The 18,418-nt window shown below is 43.2% G+C and overlaps 1 protein-coding gene and 1 long non-coding RNA gene across 3 annotated transcripts in view; one reads left to right on the top strand and one right to left on the bottom strand.

Annotated features, from left to right (window-relative positions):
- Positions 1 to 11,134: 11,134 nt before the first annotated feature.
- On the bottom strand, positions 11,135 to 15,018 carry LOC124039242. The gene is made up of 4 exons (XR_006839533.1): positions 14,982 to 15,018; positions 13,351 to 13,471; positions 11,608 to 11,907; positions 11,135 to 11,340 (listed from the first exon to the last, which is right to left on the bottom strand). It is a non-coding gene; the product is annotated as an uncharacterized LOC124039242 (long non-coding RNA).
- LOC124039240 (rab11 family-interacting protein 3-like) overlaps positions 14,052 to 18,418 on the top strand; it is a 68,044-nt gene continuing 63,677 nt past the window's right edge. For both annotated transcript variants that reach the window (XM_046355151.1, XM_046355150.1), the window contains exon 1: positions 14,052 to 17,206. In XM_046355151.1, the coding sequence (XP_046211107.1) occupies positions 15,566 to 17,206 (1,641 nt within the window). In that variant the 5' untranslated portion in view covers positions 14,052 to 15,565. The remainder of the gene's footprint in view (positions 17,207 to 18,418) is intronic.

Below are 18,418 nucleotides of genomic sequence, written 5' to 3'. Positions count from 1 at the left end.
GTAGTATCCTAACTCTTATGTTGTCTTGTGGATTTATTTTAGAGAGTCATGGAGATTGAAGCCAGGCAAACACCCCACGTATTCATCTTTGTGGATGAGGCTGGTTTCAACTTGGCCAAAACACGGTGGCGAGGAAGGAATGTGATTGGGAAAAGAGCCTCAGTGGATGTCCTGGGCCAGAGGGGTTCCAATATCACAATGTGTGCAGCAATATCCTCTGATGGATGGCTGTTACACAAACCTCTAATTGGGACATACAACACCGAGCGTCTCATTTCATTCCTGGATGACCTCTATGGAAGGGTTGTGCCAGGTGAGAAGAGGTTCGCAGTGAAGCGAAAACGTTTGTAATGTGGCGTTTCACCATTCCTGCAGTCACAGAGTGGTTTGCAGCCCATCCCAGGATGATGTCATTTTTCCTCCTTCCTTACTCTCTGTTTCTCAACCCCATAGAGGAATTATTTTCCTTATGGAGGTGGAAGGTTTATGACCACCAGGATGATGATCAACCAGGATGATGATAAATTGTCCCTCCTGGACGCAATGAAGGCTGGATGCCTGGACATATCTGCAGAAGATTGCCAGGCATGAAAAAAATATTATTTCCTAGATGTATTGCCCAAGATGACATAACATGTGACGTGGATGAGAACCTGTGGCCAAATGCATATGACAGGGTTTACTAGCATTGCTACTGTATCTGTAGATGGTGTATATACAAATTATTGTATTTTGGAATCACATGAGTGTGAGCGGACGATTGGGCGTCACTCTAAAGCGGGAAGGTGGAATAAACGAGTCAGGAGTAGGTTTTTTTGTTTTTATTTTCGTGGTATCCAATTGTTGTAGTAGCTACTATCTTGTCTCATCGCTACAACTCCCGTACGGGCTCGGGAGAGACGAAGGTTGAAAGTCATGCGTCCTCCAATACACAACCCAACCAGCCGTACTGCTTCTTAACACAGCGCACATCCAACCCGGAAGTCAGCCACACCAATGTGTCGGAGGGTACACCGTGCACCTGGCAACCTTGGTTAGCGCGCACTGCACCCGGCCCACCACAGGACTCGCTGGTGCGCGATGAGACAAGGACATCCCTACCAACCAAGCACTCCCTAACCCAGACGACGCTAGGCCAATTGTGCGTCGCCCCACTTACCTCCCGGTCATGGCCGGTTATGACAGAGCCTGGGCGCGAACCCAGGGACTCTGATGACACAGCTGGCGCTGCAGTACAGCGCCCTTAACCACTGCGCCACCCGGGAGGCCCCCAGGAGTAGGTTTTCATGATTGAACACAGTTCTCTATTGAGGGCATTTGGTCAACACAAACACTCCAACATAATCAATGAAAATCTTCCAAGGAAAAACGTACATCTTCTTCTCGAGATGAAACAGGAACACAATAGGATTATCTTTAAACTACAACAAAAAGTCACGGGATTGTCACCGTCTTAGTGGTTCTTCCTGGATAGCTCCTCTCTCTCGGTGGCCATCTTCCAGAGATAGTTTTCCCCTCCTCTCTCTGCTGGTTCCATTCTCTCTCTTATAGGGGAAGGAGAGTATGTCATTAGTACCGTCAGCTGTACTTAATTGCCTCTGGTTACATTGTCTCCCATGCCTTGTTGGGCTACTATCCGTGAGCCCAGCCTGCCCTCTGGTGGTCCTTCCACATGAGACATGTATGTAGTGTTTTGGTAGTTTTAGGGCATTTTGAACGTGACATTAACTGCTGTGCCAAGCTGAAAGTTAGTTTTGCTCACTGTGTGAAGAGTTTTGAAAAAATGACCTAAGTATTGAGAAATGGGTCCGAGTGATTGTAAACAACTGTAAATGACATATTATTTATGCATCAACATGTATTGAACATCTGTCATCCTGAGTTTCCTAGTTTAATAACTGTATTTGTTCCGTTTTCCAGCAGAAGGCAGTCTTGTCTAATATCTGTAACATATATATATGTTACAGTAATTCGGATGACCTTGTGTCTTGGGATATATATTCTTAGTCATTATCATGTACTATAAAACAAATAATACATTGGATATATATATAAATATATAACAAGCATGACCACAGTACAGTATTGACAAGCAAGACCACAGTACAAAGAACAATGGTCTTTATGTATATGCTATTAAACTAGTAGTCAGAAAGATAGGGCCATATCCAATAATCTCTCTTTCTTTGATTACAAATCAAAAACGGAAAATTTTTACATAGCTGAATAATTTTGCACACCCAATTTTTCAGTTTTTGATTTGTTAAAGTTTGAAATATCCAATAAATGTCGTTCCACTTCATGATTGTGTCCCACTTGTTGTTGATTCTTCACAAAAAAAAAAAGTTTTATATCTTTATGTTTGAAGCCTGAAATGTGGCAAAAGGTCGCAAAGTTCAAGGGGGCCGAATACTTTCGCAAGGCACTGTAAATGCTACACATCAAATTCCTCATATTTGGCAAACCAGACTGTCTTTTTATGACTTTTTGTAACAGCCATGGGCACACTCCAACACTCAGACATCATTTAGAAAGGAAGCATTTATGTTCAGTGAGTACGCCAGATCAGAGGCATTAGGAATGACCAGGGACATTATCTTGATAAGTGTGTGAATTGGACATCTTTCCTGTACTGTTAAGCATTCAAAATGTAACTAGAACTTTTGGGTGTCAGGGAAAATTGATGGAGTAAAACATACATCATTTTCTTTAGGAATGTAGTGAAGTAAAAGTAGTCAAAAATATAAATAGTAATGTACAGATTCCCCCAAAAACGACTTAAATTATTTGAACTTAAGTACTTTTCACCACTGATTCCATATCGAGTTATTTCTCATTTGATGTCTTCACTATTATTCTACAGAAAATAGTAAATAATAAAGGAAAACCTGGAATGAGTAGGTGTGTCCAAACTTGTGACTGGCACTGTAGGCGACTTAACAGCTTCTACCCACAAACCATAAGAATCCTGAACAGCAAATCAAGATGCTACCCGGACTATTTGCATTGTCCCCCCTCACCCACCCATTTTTACACTGCCGCTACTCTCACTGCTGCTACTCGTTTATTATCCATGCATAGTCACTTTACCTCTACCTACACGTACATATTACCTCAATTACCTCAATCAATCAATCAAATTTTATTTATATAGCCCTTGATATCTCAAAGTGCTGTACAGAAACCCAGCCTAAAACCCCAAACAGCAAGCAATGCAGGTGTAGAAGCACGGTGGCTAGGAAAAACTCCCTAGAAAGGCCAAAACCTAGGAAGAAACCTAGCCCCCCGACACAAACTACTGCAGCATAAATACTGGAGGCTGAGACAGGAGGGGACAGGAGACACTGTGGCCCCATTCGATGGACACCCCCGGACAGGGCCAAACAGGAAGGATATAACCCCACCCACTTTGCCAAAGCACAGCCCGCACACCACTAGTGGGATATCTTCAACCACCAACTTACCATCCTGAGACAAGGCTGAGTATAGCCCACAAAGATCTCCGCCACGGCACAACCCAAGGGGGGGGCGCCAACCCAGACAGGATGACCACAACAGTGAATCAACCCACTCAGGTGACGCACCCCCTGCAGGGACGGCATGAGAGAGCAGTGACTCAGCCCCTGTAATAGGGTTAGAGGCAGAGAATCCCAGTGGAAAGAGGGGAACTGGCCAGGCAGAGACAGCAAGGGCGGTTCGTTGCTCCAGAGCCTTTCCGTTCACCTTCCCACTCCTGGGCCAGACTACACTCAATCATATGACCCACTGAAGAGATGAGTCTTCAGTAAAGACTTAAAGGTTGAGACTGGGTTTGCGTCTCTCACATGGGTAGGCAGACCGTTCCATAAAGATGGAGCTCTATAGGAGAAAGCCCTGCCTCCAGCTGTTTGCTTAGAAATTCTAGGGACAATTAGGAGGCCTGCGTCTTGTGACCGTAGCGTACGTGTAGGTATGTACGGCAGGACCAAATCAGAGAGATAGGTAGGAGCAAGCCCATGTAATGCTTTGTAGGTTAGCAGTAAAACCTTAGTAAATAAATGATTAAACCCAATTTTGTATTGCTGGTTCAACTTGTTAGCCAGGGTTCGTGCAGATAACCAATTTTCAACTTTCAGATGAGACTGAATTAAGATGACAATTAATATTGACTGCTATTGATGTAAAATATTACTAGGTCTTTAGGAGTTTATTCAGAATATAACAGCTCTATAAATATTATTTTGTGGTGCCCGACTCTCTAGTTAATTACATTTACACGATTAGCTCAATCAGGTAAAATTAATTACGGGAAAATTATTTTATAGAATAGCACGTTATATCATTTAATCCGTCATAGCCAAAGACATGACACTAGCATTTAAGAGCAGTTGGAGGCCATGGAAGGAGTGTTGTATGGCGTTGAAGCTCGTTTGGAGGTTTGTTAACACAGTGTCCAAAGAAGGGCCAGATGTATACAGAATAGTGTTGTCTGCGTAGAGGTGGATCAAAGAATCACCCGCAGCAAAAGCGACATCATTGATGTATACAGAGAAAAGAGTTGGCCCGAGAATTGAACCGTGTGGCATCACATAGAGACTCTGCCAGAGGTCCGGACAACAGGCCCTCCGATTTGACACACTGAACTCTATCTGAGAAGTAGTTAGTGAACCAGGCGAGGCAGTCATTAGAGAAACCAAGGCTGTTGAGTCTGCCGATAAGAATACGGTGATTGACAGAGTCAAAAACCTTGGCCAGGTCGATGAAGACGGCTGCACAGTACTGTCTTTTATCAATGTCGGTTATGATATGATTTAGGAGCTTGAGCAGCTCAGAAACCTGATTGCATAGCGGAGAAGTTATGGTGGGATTCTAAATGGTTGGTGACCTGTTTGTTCACTTGGCCTTCAAAGACTTTAGAAAGGCAGGGCAGGATGGATATAGGTGTCCCCCCCCCCCCCCGCAGTTGCTGAAATGGGAAGGCTTGGGCGAGTTGCTGTGGGGGGGTACAGTGCTGTTGGCCGGGGTTGGGGTAGCCAGTTGGAAAGCATGGCCAGCCGTAGAAAAATGCTTATATAAATTCTCGGTTATCGTGGATTTATCAGTGGTGACAGTGTTTCCTAGTCTCAGTGCAGTGGGCAGCTGAGAGGAGGTGCTCTTATTCTCCATGGACTTTACAGTGTCCCAACACTTTGTGGAGTTAGTGCTGCAAGATTCAAATCTGTTTGAAAAAGCTAGCCTTTGCTTTCCTAACTGTATTGTTTCCTGACATCCCTGAAAAGTTGCATATTGCGGGGACTATTCGATGCTAGTGCAGTACGCCTTTGTGCTGGTCAAGGGCAGTCAAGTCTGGAGTGAATCAAGGGCTATATCTGTTCTTAATTCAACATTTTTTGAAAGGGCCATTCTGTCACGCCTTGGTCATTGTATTTTGTGTTTTTGTTATATGTTTGGGTAGGCCAGGGTGTGACATGGGTTTATATGTTGTGTTTCGTATTGGGGTTTGTATTATTTGGGATCGCGGCTGATTAGGGGTGTGGTATAGGCTTGGCTGCCTGAGGTGATTCTCAATTAGAGTCAGGTGCTTATCGTTGTCTCTGATTGGGAACCGTATTTAGGCAGCCTGAGTTCGCTTTGTATTTCGTGGGTGTTTGTACCTGTCTCTGTGTTGTAGTCACCAGATAGGCTGTTCCGTTTGTTGTTTTCATATTTCAGTTATTTCATGTACCGTCATATCTTTCATTAAAGTCATGAGTAACCTACAGGCTGCATTTCGGTCCGACTCTCGTTCTTCAACAGACGAACGTCGTTACACATTCTTATTTAAGATGGTGAGGAAAGCACTTTTTAAAGAACAACCAAGCATCGGCTACGGACGCGATGAGGTCAATATCCTTCCAGGATACCCCGGCCAGGTTGATTAGAAAGGCCTGCTCGCAGAAGTGTTTTAGGGAGCGTTTGACAGTGATGAGGGGTGGTCGTTTAACCCTGGACCCATAACCGACGCAGGCAATGAGGACAGTGATTGCCGAGATCCTGATTGAAAACATCAGGTGTATTTAGAGGGCAAGTTGGTCAGGATGACATCTATGAGGGTGCCCATGTTTACGGATTTGGGGTTGTACCTGGTAGGTACTTTGATGAGATTGGTAGGTTCTTTGTGAGATTGAGGGCATCTATCTTAGATTGTAGGATGACCGGGCTGTTAAGCATATCCCAATTTAGGTCACCTAGCAATACGAACACTGACAATAGAGGGGGGGCAATCAATTCACATATGGTGTCCAGGGCACAGCTGGGAACTAAGTGGAGGTCTATAACAAGCGGGCAACAGTGAGTGACTTATTTCTGGAGAGATGGATGTTTAAAATTAGAAGCTCAAACTGTTTGGGCATAGACCTGGAGTGTTCTGTCATACTAATCTCTACAGTAGATTGCAATTCCGCCACCTTTAGCAGTTCTGTTTTGATGGAAAATGTTGTAATTGAGGCCTTCCTAAGCCATGATTCAGACACAGCTAGGACATCAGGGTTGAGGGAGTGTGCTAAAGCAGTGAATAAAGCAAACTTAGTGAGGAGGCTTCTGATGTTAACATGCATGAACCCAAGGCTTTTACGGTTACAGAAGTCATCAAATGAGAGCGCCTGGGGACACACAGGGCCTGGGTTAAGCTCTACATCACCAGAGAAACAGAGGAGTAGGATGAGGGTACGGCTAAAAGTTGAGAACTCGTTGTCTAGTGCTTTTGTATGGAGCAGATTTACGGGTGTGGTAGGATAGACTCATGGCATAGTGTACAGACAAGGGTATGGTAGGGTGTGAGTACAGTGGGGGTAAACCTAGGCATTGAGTGACTATTAGAGAGGTTCAATCTCTGGAGGAGCCAGTTAAGCTAGTTGTGGTCTCTGCATGTGTGGTGGGGTGGGACAAGGGGGCTATTTGAGGCATGTTGAGCAGGACTAGGGGCTCCGCAGTAAATAAAACAATGAGAGCTGCCCTAAACAACAGTATACAAGGCATTGGGACCAGGTTAAGTCCAACTTTTGACGGGACCCACGCACAGTGTACCTAACATTCTGCAGAGGCAGAGATGACATCACCTCCTTAATCCACTGCATAAAGGAGGGCGGCTTTGCAGACTTCCAGCGAAAGAGAACAAGGCATGGAGGCTAGCAGAGAGCTAGCACTGATGCATGGTAGCATTCTGGTCTAGGGGAAGTATTCCAAAAATGGCAGTGACAGGGTTGGGGCTAACAGTTGTATTACACATAAGTGAGAGGCCACTCAAAGATTGAAGTGACCAAAACACGTGTCTCACAGCCACTGGACACTGGTGGCATCTCAAACACCTGGGGTCAAAATGTGGGTATATTTTTGCCAATCTGTCATTTGAGTAATGGAGATGATACAAAACATTAAACTGAATAAGCCCATGCCGTATGCAAAATGATGACGTGTGGATACGCTCAATAGCTTGTTGCCATATCATCGGGTAGCTCGCCACCTATGTCTTGCTCCCATGCAGATTTTGTATTGGCAAAGGAAGGCAGATTAATGTTCTGTATTATGTTGTATAGTCTGGAGATTGTGCCCTACTGATAAGGGCTAAGATCTACGCATCTCTCGACTGGACACTTAGTAGGCTTTCAGTGGAAATGAAGGGAAATGTTTTTTTGGCAAAGTTTGCAGGTATCTAAAGAAAGTGGCTATTGGGAATATTATAGTCAACTCTCAGAGTATCGAATGAGACGAATGTGTTATTAACAAATAGGTCAGAAAATATTATTCAGACCGTTCCTATGCCAGAACTGGAATGCCGTGTCAATCTGTGACGTTGGGAAGAGATGATTCGATGGTAAATGGGGAGTTCTTAACAATGGGGTTCAACACATGGGTGCCAAGGTACATGGGCATTGGGGTGAACAGGAGTGAGTCCGGAGAAGTTGGAAGGCTTGACAGTAACTATGATGGCCCAAGTTGGGCCATCCTTGTTTTCAAATGTAGAAACCCAATAAACACATTTAGATATATATTTGCTGACCAGTAGTAGTGTAAAAAATTGGGAAGGCGTCTCTATAGATATACATTTCTCATTCGTGGATTTGACTTATTCCAAATGAAGTTGGAAATGTAGCTGTCCAGTTGTTTGAACATCAATTTTGGCAAAAAAAATGGGAATAATTTGGAATAAGTATAAAAACCTAGGTAGTATAGTCATCTTAACAGAATGAATGTGACCTGTTAATGAAATGGGAAGAGACAACCACCAGTGTTTTGAAGTTGTTTAAACAGAGCCTTAAATGAGCGTGTAACCTTTATCTCGAAATAAGTAAAGAACTGATGCTCCACCTTAAATGGGAAATTGGCATACCCAATTCCTTCTGCTAACTAATTAACGGGGAGGAGCACACTTTTGGTTAGGTTTAACGTATAACCAGAGAATGTCCTAAAACCTTGTAGCATGGACAAGAGATAGGGTATAGACTCCACAGGGTTAGAGATGTATCAAATAAAATTGTCTGTATACAAGGACACCTTGTGAGTTATGTTTCCCCTTAATCCTCTCCTCAGCCCACAGGGTGACAGTAAGAGGCTCAATAGCCATATCAAATAGGAAAGGGGATACACAGAAACCCTGCGTGGCCCCCCCCCCCCCGTGAAGAGGGAGGTAACATTGTTGGTGCGAACAGAAGCCACTAGGGACGAGTACACAGTCTTAATGCAGGAAAGGAATGACGGGCCAAACCCAAAGCTCTCTAGTGCTGTAAATAGATATTCCCACTCAACCCCGTCAAATGCCTTTTCAGCATCAAGAGACATGACAACCTCTGCCAATGTAGCTTCATCATCACTTATTGAGGCATCCATGTGGGTTTGTTCATCTGAATTGAGGCAGGGGATGTCCAAATTGTCTAGAAATGCATGCATACGAGATGTGTCAGGAAGCGCCTCTGATGAGTAAAGAGCAGAATATAATTGATTAAATTGATTTCTTTGGGATTGGTTAAATCAGCTGCAACACAGATTTCAGGTATGGTGCTGCTAGCAGCGGATTGTCGAAGCTGGTGAGATAACTTGCCAGCTTTCTGTGTTCATAGAATTCTTGCCTTGACTTAAACAGAAGCTGCCCCATTTGTTTGGTGGAAAGATAGTCAAATTCCGATTGGTGTAGCAGTCTCTGTTTGTAGAGTTCAGGAGTTGGAAAAGAGGCATATCTGTTGTCCACATCTGGAATGAGTTGCGATAGCTCTGATAAGCATTTGGTGTGCTGTTTATTGTCATACGCTGTGTATTAAATAATTTGTCCCCTTAGATATGCTTTTAACGACTCCCACACAGTAGAGTGCCAGGGGTGCAGTTGATCTGAAAAAAGACATCAATGTGAGTTGATATGTATTTTTTGAAGGCACTGCAGGATAGTATTAGAGGGTCAAGTCACCACGCGCGTTGACACAGTACTACTGTCCGGAAAGCAGATATCTAGCTGGACAGGGCTATGGTCTGAGATAATGATGCTGTGATATTAGCTATTAGTTACTTACAAAAGGAAGAATTCTATTGTCCAGGAGGAAAAAGTCAACCCTAGAGTATGAGTGGTGGACTGGAGAAAAAAAGGAGTACTGTTTAGCAGTGGGATTGCTCTACTCATCCTCTCTTTAGTTTATCATGGTGGCTGGACCGGAGATGGGTCTCTTGGAGAAAAACAATGTCCGGACTTAAGACCAGCATACACTCGGCTACATTAATTCCTTTCACGTTCCAGCTGAAAAAGCATGTAGAACCTAGAGTATGTGAATTAGGCATAGTCCTAGTAATCATAAATTAATGTTATTACAATCACATGACCAGTGTGCTGAAAGGTCAGAGTAATAAATTATAAAGAACATTTTGGACCCTTATGCTGGTCTGCTGGAAGGCTACATCTACCTTTCCTAGACTAGAGCAAAATCCTACCATTTTAAACTGAACCTCAGTTGAGCTCTATCTCGGGCGAACATAATCAAGTTTACACCTAGGGAAGGGATTCTGGAGGGAACAACCTCATTTATCTAAGGTATCTTATGCAATATGCATATTTGAGGGATAGTAAAACATTAAATAAAAAACATTGTAGACATTGTTAATGTTGTAAATGACTATTGTAGCTGGAAATGGCTGATTTCTAATGGAATATCTACATTGGCGTACAGAGGTCCATTATCAGCAACCATCACTCTGACCATTGACGTGCGACAGCCGCAGACCATCTCCGCTGCAGTGGACGAGATGCTGAAGCACTGGGAAGGATGGATGTTCTCCTTAATAGTATGTAGAACACACACGTGTGCACAGACATACATGCACACACACGCACCACACATTTAGTTGTCTTTCTTGATCTGAATTTACATGTTCATTTTAATACCATATTTCTAATAGAAAAGTGTTAACGTTGGTTGTTTGAAATATGTAAGTAAGTGTCTAGCACTCAATTTTATAGATGCTGTAGGAAACGTCCTCCTTCAATGGCTTCAAGACAGTCCTGGAGATTTACATCATGGGAATGTTTAACAGCTGCAAGGTGGTCTATGAGACGTGATTCAAGGTACAGCACACTCAGTATGCACTGAGATTTTTCAATCAATTGAAGCTCAACAGAAGTTGAATGATGCACCCGGACAACGACCCAAAACACAGAAATAAATCAACAACAGAATGGCTTCAACAGAAGAAAATAGGCCCATTCAGAGTCCTGACCTCAACCCAATTGAGATGTTGTGGCATGACCTCAAGAGAGCAGTTCACACCAGACATCCCAAGAATATTACTGAACTGAAACAGTGTTGCAAATAGGAATGGTCTAAAATTCCTCCAGACCGTTGTGCAGGTCTGCTCCGCAACTACAGAAAACATTTGGCTGAGGTTATTTCTGCCAGTTATTAAATCCAAGGGTTCACATACTTTTCCCACCCTACACTGTGAATGTTTACACGGTGTGTTCAATAAAGACATGAAAATGTAGAATTGTTTGTGTGTTATTAGTTTAAGCATACTGTGTTTCTCTATTGTTGTGACCTAGATAAAGATCAGATCACATTTTATGACCAATTTATGCAGAAATCCAGGTATTTCCAAAGGGTTCACATAGTCTTTTAGTTTCATCACATTTTCTCAGACATAACCTAGGAAGCACACTGATTACTTTCCCTCTCTTTCTTCACCCCACTCCCCTTTTCCTGTCCACATCTCTCTCTCCCAGATGCCATGACCAAGCACCTGGCCGTTGAGTGGGGACCAAGTGGGGTAAGGGTTAACACACTGGCACCAGGTCCTATTTCGGGCAGAGGGCTTCTGTAGGCTGGGTAAGGATCTGTGGCTGCGTAGCTGGGATTTGATACACACGTTTAATTTATTAAGTCGTATGCCAAAATCACACATGGCCACACATACTTTTTTTGTGATTAATCTTGCCACTCTTCTCTAACTTTTAGTTAAGTAGGTTTTAGTATACACTTGATTAAGTAGGTCTGGGTAATTCTGTGTTATTTATATGCTAGTGAGGTCAAAGTTATCAAGAACAGAGCCTGAGGAGAGGTAAAATAAATGAAGTCCTCAGTCTCATTTCTCTTTGCCCCAAATTCTGTTTCTCACCCCCATCTCTCTTGTCCTCAGGTCGCAACAGAGCAGAGAGCATGGATGCCTTCTCATCCATCCCTCCGCAGCGGGTCGGCAACAAGATGGAGCTGGCCCACAGTGAGCTGTTCCTGAACAGCCGCGCCTCCTCTTGTTGACGGGCCACATCATGGTGGAGGACGGTGGGAGTTGGCTCACTTCGGCCAATGACATATCCATGCTGCTCGGAATAGCTTCCTCTCAATCTGCTAAACTCTTGACACGGCCCCTCCCCCCATCACAGGTGTGTCGGACAGAAGAGGAGGTGGAGATGTAGATCTAAGAGAGGAGGACGTTGTGAAGTTTTTTGTGGATACTGTCAAGGAAAATAGGAGGTAAACACTCAAATATTAGCAAGAAAATATTGACCTAAGACTTCACATCCACATGTTGAAACCGGATATGGGTAAGGTCCAAATCATGTTCTAAGTGTTGGGTCAATTTGCGTTAATCCACACCAGTTTTAGATTCTAATTATTCAACTACTTTGGATTAAGAATCAATATGTTGATGAACTCTGTAGTTGTTCCATCATGTAGTCTAGTTGTTAAAATTGAATTGTAAAGCACTTACAATTTACACATACAATGTCCAGAACTTTCCTAATAAACCTTTTAATAATGACACTTAAAAACTGTGCCTGCATATTGAATATCACAACCTTTTCCCAATCTCTTAATCTGCGTTTGCAGTCCCTGAAAGTTATGTACGGAGTTTGAATATTCATACAGTAGAAAATTACTTCTCCAAGCAAACACCAAATTTCTACAGTATGTCCTCATTGCTCAAGATAAAAAGTGAAAGAAACAGTAGCACCAATAGTATAGCCAGAGATGATACAGACTTTGGTGTAGCACCTTTTCTTTCGTTAAATATGCATTCACACAGATCCACCTGAGGGGGGCGCCAAAGTGTAATGCAGCTAAAATTGGTGCCTTTGGTTTGGCTACAACTGTGCAGATCAGTGGTTCCCAACACTTTTTGGGTACTGTATACCTGCCTGAAGTACCCCCGTCATGCGTGTGCGACCAGCGTGATTCCTAAATTAGGTGTACATTTGATTAAAAAAATGTTTACGCACCCAGTTGAGTTGGGCAGACTTCTTTTCAATGTCAGGGAATAAGGAGTTGAGCTCACTGTTGAGTTTGGCTAAATGTGAGCTTACTATTTGCACCATAGGAGCCCTGTCAACATCACCTGTAAAAAGGTAGGTGTCAAGTTGCTGGAAACAACTTCACATTTCCTCTCCCAACATTAGATCTTCTTCATGAATCCGCTCACTTTGTCATACTTGTAGAATGTGTGTCTTTACCTTGCAGAGTTAGATTCAACACATTGTTCAGTATGCTGAACACATCAGCAAGGTAGGATACCCAGTCGGTGTTCTCGAACACTTCCACAAGGGGGTGTGAGTGCTCAGACAGAAAATCACTTCAGCACGCAACTCAAAAATCCTTTGTCGCGTTTTTCCATCTGATTAGACAATGGACCTCGGTGTGAAGCAGTAGCTGCTAGTGCTGTTATCACAGAGCCTTCAAAATATCTGGTGATTCAGAGGCCTGGACATGATAAAGTGAATCACTTTCACTGCGTCATTCAAAACATAATGTAACTCAGGTCTCATTATCTTGCTGGCCAATGACTGTGGGATTTACCTTCTATATGTGGGCAATCCTGATTGTGCTCTGAAAAAAAAGTCACCAAAGTGAAACATATCCTCACCTGTAGTTCTCCCGGAGAGCTTTTAGCAGAACAGAATGTGCTCATAAATTTCCGAAATGTCTCTGTATTGCACACACGCAATCAACTGGGCTTCCCCACTGACATCAGTCGATTAGTCCAACTGCAGAGAAAACAGACTGGAATAATTCTAATTTTTTCACAACATACAATGACATTCTAGACGATTCTGTGCTTCCAACGTTGTTGAAACAGTTTGGGAAGCCCTTTCCTGTTTCAGTACTACAATGCCCCAATGCACAAAGTGAGGTCCATACAGAAATGGTTTGTTGAGATCTGTGTGGAAGAACTTGACTGGCCTGCACAGAGCCCTGAGCTCAACCCCATCGAACACCTTTGGGATGAATTGGAAAGCTGACTGCGAGCCAGGCCTTATCGCCCAACATCAGTGCCCAACCTCACTAATTATCGTGTGGCTGAATGGGAGCAAGTCCCCACAGCATTGTTTCTACATCTAGTGGAAAGCCTTCCCAGAAGAGTGGAAACTGTTATAGCAACAAAAGGGGACCAACTCAATATTAATTGCCCATGATTTTGGAATGAGATGTCCGACCAGCAGGTGTCCACATACTTTTGGTCATGTACTGTATTTGTGCGTCCTATTTTGGAAACTGCGGTTCGTTCTATGCGCGTGCGTGAAACGTCACTGCTGTATGCGGCTGAGGGGGGTGGCAGGGGCATTTGCTGCTGATGAAATTGTGAACGGCCTCTGTTGTAGCTAAATATTGGCAACATATTTTGTATGTCTGACACATCTCGGAGCATCTTCTGACGGTCATCATGTCTTTGGAGTGCGTTGGGATGGTAAATACATTTCGAGAGGCCGGGAATAGCAGAAGAAATTTTAAGCAAACAGACTGAATATGTTCCTGACACAGGTGGATGATTCTTGGAATAACGTTAAATTAGCTATCTTGGATTCGAAACGTATGGAGAAAAACACCAAACGCAGATGTAAATTAGAATGATTGACAAAACGAATAAACCAACTTTACTGGGAAGATTACATTTGACAAAATGTCCTCATAGCCAGTCCAATTTAGTTTCAGAATCAGAGATTGACCATTTGGCTTGTTAGCTAGTTAACGTTTGCTCGCTAATTAAAGCGTCCTTCAAGATATTAGAGTGGGGATGTTTGGAAGCGTTAAGTCAATGTTATTAAACATGTCAGTCAGTAAGCAAGCCCAACTATTTCAATTGGGCATGCCTTATGTAAAAAGAGTCAAGCGTTGTTAACTAGCCAAGTTAGCTAGAAAGCTATTTATTTACTCACTCCAAGGTTGGCGTATTTTCATCCACTGGCACGCACTGTCAAGTACAACGTAAATCGCATTGGCTAAAAGCTAGCTGGCTAGCCTGTTACAATGGTCACACTTTGCAACCAAATTGTGGATAATTTTTTGGACCTTGTTAGCACATGTTAACTAATTAAAATAACTTTAACGCATTCGTGGTATTTATTGCATCCAGTTTATAACATGAAACTCATTTTATAACTAATTTAACTGATGTGTTAGGCAGTCAGTTGTGTAAGCAAGAAGGTTCCCTCGCGTTAGTCCCAATGCAATGAATGAGTGTTTTAGATAACACGATAAATTGATCAAGTCACTTACTATTACAGGAACTCATCTTTTTGTGTGTGATATCGCTTCACGTTTTTTTGTGAGTCATAGCGACCTTTTATGACGTTAGCCTGTTGTTGCCTCATTGATATGTTGGTTCTTAGAACATTTCTATTTAGTTTTATCGCTATTTTGACAAGTCACATGTCACCAATGTATTTGTTGAATTCCAAAGTACAAATCAAAGATCATAATTCTATGGAATTAATTATAAATAAATCTGAAAATGCAAATGTCTAGTTGACAACATTTAAAAAGTGCATGCTTAGACGGGGTAAATGAGTCGTGGATCATTTAGGTAACAACTAGGGCAAGTAGACAAATCAATAAATATGGGAAGTACACTGGTTTTAAGCACTAAGGTGTTTACACAGTGCTAAAATGTCATAAATTCAAAACGAGACAGTGAAGGCAGGTGTTTTATTTACCACCATGCAACATCTGACCATGGATCTCGTCAAGGATGTTGTCTACCATGTGTAGAATAACAATATTGAAATTGAGGAAGAATTGGATGTTTGCTTTGAAATAAATTATAATTTTCTAGTTTACTGGGGAATTAGCTATCTACTCAAATGGAACATACTCTGATGTCTAACCCTCTGAGATATTCAGAGTGGGATTCAGAATGCATACCCTCCCACGGATTCCTCCTCATGGATTCAGACAAAGGAGCCATGCTGCCTCAGAGAGAAAGTGATCAGACAGGTTTGGATTTCCAGAAAGTCAACCAGGGTGTTTCTCTAACCCTGGAAGAGCTTTTTCAGGAGAACGCCTTAAATTTAGATAGCCTTTTCAGGACCTCCACTTACTCTGGTGGAGACCAGATCTTGCCCTGGGAGGGATGTCAATCTAATCATTCCCAAGATGTCCCCCTGGGTAAACCAGCAGAGGTTTGTCTCAAAGACAAAATTGAGGAACAAAACAACGTCAGTGACAGCCCACTACCTGGGCTGTTATTCTCCAAAATGGCTAATTTGTTCAGGGACATCTCAGCCCGCGACGAACAACATCCACCTCTGGGTGACAGAGACCCTGTTACCTGTCACAGGGAGCTGATAACCCTCAGTGAACATCCTTCCACTGTGAAGGTTTCAGGTAGGACTCCAGATACTAACACTGAGGCGTCCTCTTTGTTGATAGTTCACCTCTTATCTGAACACTCCCCTTTTCCCTCTGGCCCTGCTCCTTCAGATGAGGTAAACCCACAAGGTGTCTGTGAGAAGCTTTTATTTCCATCTCTGGATCAGGACAGAGGCAAACCTCCCTTGCAAGGTGGGGAGACTGTGCCACCTGAAAATGGGGACAAAGGTTTATTCCTAGGAGCTGTGACTAATCGGCCCACAGTCAGTAACATTGCCTCAGAAGGTTTACTTGAGAGCAGCCTCTCACACAACACCATCCCTTTTGACCGCCCTAGCCTTTCTCCAGAGGTTCAGGTGGGATCTTTGCTGGATCTGGAAGTTCCCGACTGTGGCCCCAGCCTCTACCCTACTCATCTCGACTCACCTACCTGCACAGGTGCTCCATCAGATTCAACTGCAGAGGATTCAGAGCAGGAACACACGTTGGCTTCTACAATCCTGACTCTCTCAGACCACAGAGGTGAGGGGGACACGGCCCTCCTGAACTCCTCACCATTGATTGAACCCCTGTTGCCAAAGGTACTCTCTGACAGAGATGCTTCGATCCTGGGTCACCTGCCAAGTGGCTGTAGCTCAGATAAAAATGGCTCCCAGGATTTGATGGAAGACAAAATTATCTTTGATGTTACTAAACACGAGGGAGAGGAGGAAATGGCTCTGGATCAGTGCAATACCTCAGATGCGCTACGTGATGAGGAAACTTGGGACTTGAAACTACCCGAGGCTATACAGGGTGATGGTATTCCTGCTTTACAAACTGAACAGAGCGATGAGGTAAGGTTGGCAGACTTGGACCTATTTGCCAGAACCACAGATAGTTTTGATGGCCTGGTGCTGGAGATGAATGGTTCGTCTTCTGAGTCTGGATGGACAAGTGAACAAGCAGTGGAGAATCTGTCACTCTCTAAGATGGTGGGCTCTGACTCCATGCCTGTGGTTCCCATAGTGAATCAGAGAGAGGAAGACCCATCACCTCTGAAGGTCGTGTTTGATGCTCTGGACCAGGATGGGGATGGATTTGTACGCATTGAGGAGTTTATGGAGTTTGCTGCTGCCTATGGGGCTGACCAGGTGAGACACACCTCCTTTTAGATTTTAGTCTGTGTGTTGTTTTTGTTATTCTGGTCCCAGTCGGTGGAGTATTGAGTATAAGGTTATGGTTAATTGGCAATATGAAAGGGTTCTGTATGCTTGTCAACCTATAGATCATGATCATTCTAAATGATTTACTATTGATTCTCCACTTTACTTTAGAGAGATTCCTTTAAAAGCTTAGTTAATTACATAAACTGAAATCCATCACTCTATCAGTGTTTCCTCAAAGGGTTTCATTTGTAAGCTATTTTGTACGAAAGGCTGGGCAGGCAAGCTAACTGGTAGGCCTTTGCTAATGCTAATTATCACAACCAGTTTCAGAGTAAAAGGAGCCTAGATTATACATGTCAGGCAACATATTATCACATAGAATAGGCATACACTCTTATTTGTTCGGATGCTTTTCTTTTCCATGATGGGGGAGCTCACTGGTGGTTTACGTTACCCCAAAATGCGATAGAACCATAATCCTGAACACTTGGGCTTTGCTGAGCAACACAAGCTATTTTATAATTCAAACCCTAAAGGCAAACCTCCAGCTTTGATTTATTTTATCAGCAATAAAAGTAAACTAGGTTACAAAGGGTTTGTTAATACACTATTGAAACATGACCAGACAAGGCTTGATAATATTTTCATGCTCTAGCTTGGTTTTGATGTGAATTATGTGAGGATGGTCAGTGTTCAAGAGTTGGGATTTGGCATGAACGTAGTGATAAATCTGAATGAAAACATGGGCTGAAATAAATTCTGACAGGGCTGGCCTAGTACCTTCAGCCTTCTTATTCAACAAAGCAAGCCACAAATATGACCAAATGTATCATTAGGCAACATACCTCATCCCATTGTACTGGATAATCTCGTGAAATGTTTGCTCTGTCCTGCCCCACCTGTGACCTTCACCCAATTCTCCAATCTCTCCCAGGCATCTTACGTTACACCCAGGCCTATCACTTCAATTATGTGGTTTTACTTAGGAAATGTTGCCATGTCAAGAAAAACATACAAATGCCCTCCACTGCTGTTGGCCAGCCTAATCTCCAGACCTGAACCCCATTGAAAACCTCTGGAATGTGATCAAGAGGAAGATGGATGGTTACAGGCCGTGCTGCTAGAATTTTTGAGCCAGGAGTGGCATAAAGTCACCCAACATCAATGTGAAAAGACTGGTGTAGAGCATGCCAAGAC

Source organism: Oncorhynchus gorbuscha, linkage group LG07 (genome assembly GCF_021184085.1).
Source record: "Oncorhynchus gorbuscha isolate QuinsamMale2020 ecotype Even-year linkage group LG07, OgorEven_v1.0, whole genome shotgun sequence".
In the NCBI taxonomy this organism is placed as follows: Eukaryota; Metazoa; Chordata; class Actinopteri; order Salmoniformes; family Salmonidae; genus Oncorhynchus; species Oncorhynchus gorbuscha.
This window is presented reverse-complemented; position numbering and strand designations above follow the sequence as displayed.